Source organism: Phacochoerus africanus, chromosome 4, assembly GCF_016906955.1.
Source record: "Phacochoerus africanus isolate WHEZ1 chromosome 4, ROS_Pafr_v1, whole genome shotgun sequence".
NCBI lineage: Eukaryota > Metazoa > Chordata > Mammalia > Artiodactyla > Suidae > Phacochoerus > Phacochoerus africanus.
The window spans coordinates 98,333,675-98,339,674 of NC_062547.1; the positions used below are offsets into that span (position 1 = coordinate 98,333,675).

The window sequence follows — 6,000 nt, forward strand, 5'->3', positions numbered from 1 at the left end:
TTAAAATATAGTTTTATTTTTAAGTGTTAAGTATTAATAATATTTATTCTAAATGTGTAGCCCACTTTTTAACCAATCTGCTAGAAATAAATGTGGGTTGACAATGTAACTTGACCCTAATTTGCAGGACTAATATTTGGGAGTTTTGTGTTGATTCTTTTTCTGTTGCAGGTGCTGGTCTCAGTGTCAGTGATAATGAATCTGGTCAAGGCAGCCAGGAGGGAGGCACCCTGACTGACTCCCAGATTGTAGAACTCAGAAGGATACCCATTGCCGACACACACCTCTAGCCCCTCGGTAACCATTAGAATGAGGGTATTTTCATATTTGTATTGGTTCTATGCTAAAACTCTATAAGGATATGCAGCTGTTTAACAGGAATATGTGAATTATACTGGATCATTAACCTAGAAGTGATTATTGTGTTTGTATATAAATTACTTATCTTTGTCCAACCTGAAAATTAACTGCTGTAATGAAAGACTGGATCGATTGATATCAGTTAATAGGATTGATTTATATCAGTTAATAGGATGTACATATTCCAGGGACATTAGTTGTTTTTTTAAATCATCCTACATGGCTAACATTGTTTAACAAAATAATAATAATCAATAAAGACAATATAATCCATTTGGCATCACCCAGGCTCATTATTTATGAGGAAATATTATGGCTGAGCAGAGAAACACTCTATCTAGATGATGTCCAGCACCCCTATTTCTTCCAGCATTGATACAGGTGATCCAGATTTAAGACTTTGCAATATCTAGAAGTTTTTGAGTCCTAAAAACCATAAAATATATTGACTGTTGATGATTTTGCACCAGTGTTGACACAATATTGTAGTTTGCATAATATTTCATCAAAAATATGTGTTTCTGCTCATTATAAAACGAGGGATCTGAACATTTTCCAGGATGAATATTTTGTTCCCAGTTAAAAATAACTCCATCAAGCATTTTAGCACAGCTAAGAACAGAATCATTCAAACAGTACAGAGTTTGTTTGAGAGAGATATTTCTTGGTTCGGATTTTTCAGTCTTTCGTTGTCTTGTAATGAGAAACCAGGAAGTCTATCCTAGAACAAACACTGTTGTGTTCAAGATGATTTCATTGACTCTGGTTCCAAAAGAATCATTAGGAACAAAACAAGTTTGTTCTGAGAAAGACTTTTTGGCCTTTTGAATTCTTAAGTATTTTGAGGAAAATCAGTATCATTTCAAGAAAAAATTAAAATTGAAAACAATCTCAGAAAATTATGTTCTGTTAATACTTTCCATTAAAATATCCAAAGGTTCTGTCATCACTGTTTATAAAACCTGAGGTGGTATTGTTGATCTTGATGAATTATAAAATGACTCTCTCTCTCCTCTTCCTGTTGGTCCTCCCATGCTTCCATTTCCTTCTCGTATGATGAGTTTTGATCAGTAAATTGTCTTTTTAGGTAGAAAACAAAGCTGCACAACAAAATCAAACAGCATAAAAAACAAAGGCAGGAGTTCCCATTGTGGCGCAGCAGAAATGAATCCGACTAGGAACCATGAGGTTGCGGGTTCAATCCCTGGCCTAGCTCAGTTAAGGATCTGGCATTGCCGTGAGCTGTGGTGTAGGTCACAGACAGGGTTCAGATCCGGCGTTGCTGTGGCTGTGGCGTAGGCCAGCGGCTACAGCTCCAATTAGACCCCTAGCCTGGGAACCTCCATATGCTGCAGGTGTAGCCCTAAAAAGACAGAAAAGACAAAAAACAAGCAAACAACAACAAAAAAAACAAAGGCAGTATCACTGGTGGAGTTATAACACTTTCAATGAGCCTTAAAAGTGGTAGTAATATGATTGAATTTATGTTAAGTGACAAATAAGTTAGTTGTCTCTCTCAGCCTACAGTATTGCACTATAGTCTGCTCCAAAATAAGTAGAAACAATTGATGAAATTTGTTAAAAAATAAGAATTTAAGATGAAAAATTTGAAACTGCCAGGCATTTTTAAATTGTTCATAAGTTTTAATGAATTTGAGGCTTAGATAATGATTACAGAAATGTGAGATTTCATCAGAAATATGTGGAATCCATCAGTCATAATTACTGTAACTTTTGTTGCAGATAACTCAATTCTTATTTGTTCCTTATGGTAAATTTTATCTTATAACCAACATTTTGTAAGTTCCTATAATGATTATAACTTCACCATGATGAATTCTCTAACAAAGGCAATTGTCAAGAGCTATTTTCATTTCTACATGTTGTCAGAACTTGGGAAAATCTGAACAAAAATATGACCAATCAGGGACATCTTTGTTACTTCGGGTTAATGAATTTCTGTTGTTGTTCAAAACATCATCTTGATAAGGAATCAAAAGAAGCACTTGCTACTGATCAGCATGACACTTTAAATATTGGAAGGAAAAAGCAAGATTTCTTGAAGCCACAGTGCTAAAACAAATAAAGCTTAATATCCCAACAGTAGCAATATTTTGCCATCCTCTCAGTGTTGACTAAAATGGGATATCTGCCAGGGAAGGGTAGTACAGTGTAGGCAGAAGCAAATCAAATCAAACTCTTAAAAATGAAAACTTGGGAGTTCCCTGGTCTAGTGGTTAGAACTTTGCACTTTCACCACTGTGGCCCTGGTTTGGGAACTGAGATCCCAAATCAAGCTACTGCATGCTGTAGCCAAAGAAAAGAAAAGAAAAAAAAACAGAAAAAAGAAAACTTGAAGACTAGAAATATATTTAACAGTTTGACTGTGGTCTTTCTCTTTTCAGGATGTTTGACACTCCTTTTCTCCATGAAAGTTAAAAAGTAACTTTACTAAGTAAAATTCACATTCTATACAACTCACCTATTTGAAGAGTACAATTCAGTATTATTTGATTATACTACATTATTGTTTGTTTTAATTGTGGTAAAATATATGTAACACTGAATTTGCCATTTTACCATTTTTAAATGTAGTTTTAAAATTCTGTGGTATTAGAAATTAAGTAAACAATCCCATTTACCATGGCATCAAAGAGAATAAATATCTAGGAATAAACCTACCTAAAGAGGCAAAATACCTGTACTCTATAAACCATTAAGACTCTGATAAAGGAAATCAGAGATGATACAAACAAATGGAAAGATATACCATGTTCTTGGTTTGGGAGAATCAGTATTGTCAAAATGACTCTACTACCCAAGGCAAACCACAGATTCAGTGCAAACACTATTTGATTATAAATGGCATTTTTCACAGAACTAAAACAAAGAAAAGTTTAAATTTGGAACCACAAAAACCCCAAATAGACAAAGAAATCTTGAGAAAGTAAAATGAAGCTAAAAGAATCAGGCTCCTTGACTTCAGACTATACTGAAAAGCTATATTCATCAAAACAGTATTGTACTGGCACAAAAACAGAAATAAAGATCAGTGGAACAGCATAGAAAGCCCAGAAATAAATCCACATACATATGGTCAATTAATCTACAACAAAGGAGTCAAGAATATAAAGTGGAGAAAAGATAGTCTCTTCAATATGTGGTACCAGGGAAACTGGCAAAAAGAATGAAATTAGGAATTCTCTAACACCACACAAAAATAAATTCAAAATGGATTGAAGACCTAAGCATAGGACTGGATACTATAAAACTCTTAGAGGAAAATATAAGCAGAAGAGTCTTTGGCATGAATTGCAACAATATCTTTTTTGGATCCACCTCCTAGCATAATGAAAATAGAAACAAAAATAAACAAATGGGACCTAATTAAACTTAAAAGCTTCTGCAGAGCAAAGGAAACCATAAAAAAAAAGAAAGAAAAGAAAAGACAACCCACAGAATAGGAGAAAATCTTTGCAAACAAAGTAACCAAGGGGTTAATCTCCAAAATAATACAAAAATTTCATACAGCTTTATATCAAAAAAACAACTCAATTAGAAAATGATCAGAAGTGCTAAACAGACATTTCTCTAAAGAAGACAGATGGCCAAAAAGCATGAAAAAATGCTTATTAGAGAAATGCAGATCAAAACTACAATGAGGTATCACCTCACACCAGTCAGAATGGCCATCATCAAAAAGTCTACAAACAGTAAATGCTGGAAAGGATGTGGAGAAAAAGGGAATCCTCCTACACCGTTTGTGGGACTGTAAGCAGTTGCAGCCACTATGGAGAACTGTGTGGAGGTTCCTTAAAAACCTAAGACTAGAACTACCATATGATCCAGCGATCCCGCTCCTGGGCATATATCCAGAGAAAACCATAATTCGAAAAAATATATGCATCCCAATGCTCAGAGCAACACTATTTAGAATAACCAAGTCATGGAAGCAAACTAAATGTCCATCAGCAGAGGATTTGATAAAGATGTGGTACATGTACACAATGGAATAATACTCAGTCATAAAAAGAATGAAAGAATGCCATTTGCAGCAACATAAATGAAACTAGAAATTATCATACTAAGTGAAGTAAATCAGAAAAAGACAAATATATGAGGTCACTAATATGTGGAATTTAATATAAAAAATGATACAGGGGAACTTGTTAACAAAACAGAAACAGAAAAATTTTGAAAAACAAATTTGGGGTTACCAAAGGGGAAATGTGGTGGGAGAAGGGATAAATTGAGGGGTTGGGATTGACATATTCATATGTAAAATAGATAGTTAATAAGGACCTACTGTATAGTATAGGGGAATTCACTCAATACTCTATAATAATCTACATGGGAAAATAATCAGAAAAGGAATGGATATACATACAACTGATTTACTTTTCTGTATACCTAAAACTAACACAACTTTGTAAGTCAACTACAATAAAGTTTTTGTTAAAATTCTGTGGTACTTGTAAGGATAACTTGATCCCCTTGCTGTACAGTGGGAAAAAAAAAATTCTGTGGTACTACACTCTCAATGTTGTATAATCATTACCTCTATTTCCAAAACATTTTTATCATCCTCACACAGAGACTCTGTACTTGCCCTATCTCCCTGACATTTTCTTCCCTCTGTCAGTAGACACCTAACATTTCCTTGGGAAATGTCTCTGCTTCTGCATTTTTCTGATTTTTTTTAAATTTGTTTTTCTTTTTGCTTTAGTTTTTTTCTCAACTGTTTAAAAGATTATTTTTAAAGAGGATTTTCCTAATGTGGACTCAAATGCAGACAGGTATGCAGTTGAGGTGTGGAGTAGCGGGAGAACTGGCAAATGAAAATCTCAGTAAGCAAAACGGGAAGAATTTCATTAGGAACTGTAGCTTTGAGTTGGTTTTCAATCCCTTGGGGAGTTTTAGTGTCTAATTAATATTTTCTGTGTTTCCCAAATCTGACCAGATAATGAACACATGATGGAGGTATGACTGGGAAAAGAAAATGCCGGTCAGGAACATAGCTCCTAAACAACTCAGCCTTGTGTTTACCCACACTTAAGATCTGGGAGTTTAGCTTTGGGTCCTCTGGGTAGATCCGTTTGAGGCTAGGTCTGAATCAGATAAGTAGGTAATGCTGAATTTTCAAAGCAGCTAGATACCAGTGGATCTCCTATAGACAGCCTGACCACAGTGGAAACAGAGAAACCAACAAGGGAAATCCTGTGTTTCATGTAGTTTTTAAATTGTTAATGGCATGAACCCAGTTCCCCAATACTGGCCTAACAGGATATAAGTCGTAGGACTTATCTCCCGTTAAGTAACACTTAAAGAATGGACCTAATGACTGAAGCTCAGAACTCTTCCATTATCTTGAATATCTTCTAATCTCATTGACTGACTAGTGAAATGAAGATTAATAATATTCTCATTGATAAGATTTAGTTGGTAAGTTTGTGTCATTAACCCAACACATCTCACCTACTCAAACTTTTATCTCATAAAAATAATTTCAACACTAAAATAGAAAACTGAACTCATCTTTATAAAAATTTAGGAAGCTCCAGATGCTTTATTAATAACACATACTAGCTAGCACATACAATGAATATGTGCATAGTATCTTTAAGAAAATATTCCTGTGGG

At 34.5% G+C, this 6,000-nt stretch overlaps 1 protein-coding gene across 1 annotated transcript in view; it reads left to right on the forward strand.

Annotated features, from left to right (window-relative positions):
- The window catches only part of ADGRV1 (adhesion G protein-coupled receptor V1), a 538,647-nt gene extending 538,014 nt beyond the window's left edge, over positions 1–633 (forward strand). The window contains exon 90 of the mRNA XM_047778281.1: positions 172–633. Within this exon, the coding sequence (XP_047634237.1) occupies positions 172–290 (119 nt within the window). The 3' untranslated portion in view covers positions 291–633. The remainder of the gene's footprint in view (positions 1–171) is intronic.
- Positions 634–6,000: the final 5,367 nt, after the last annotated feature.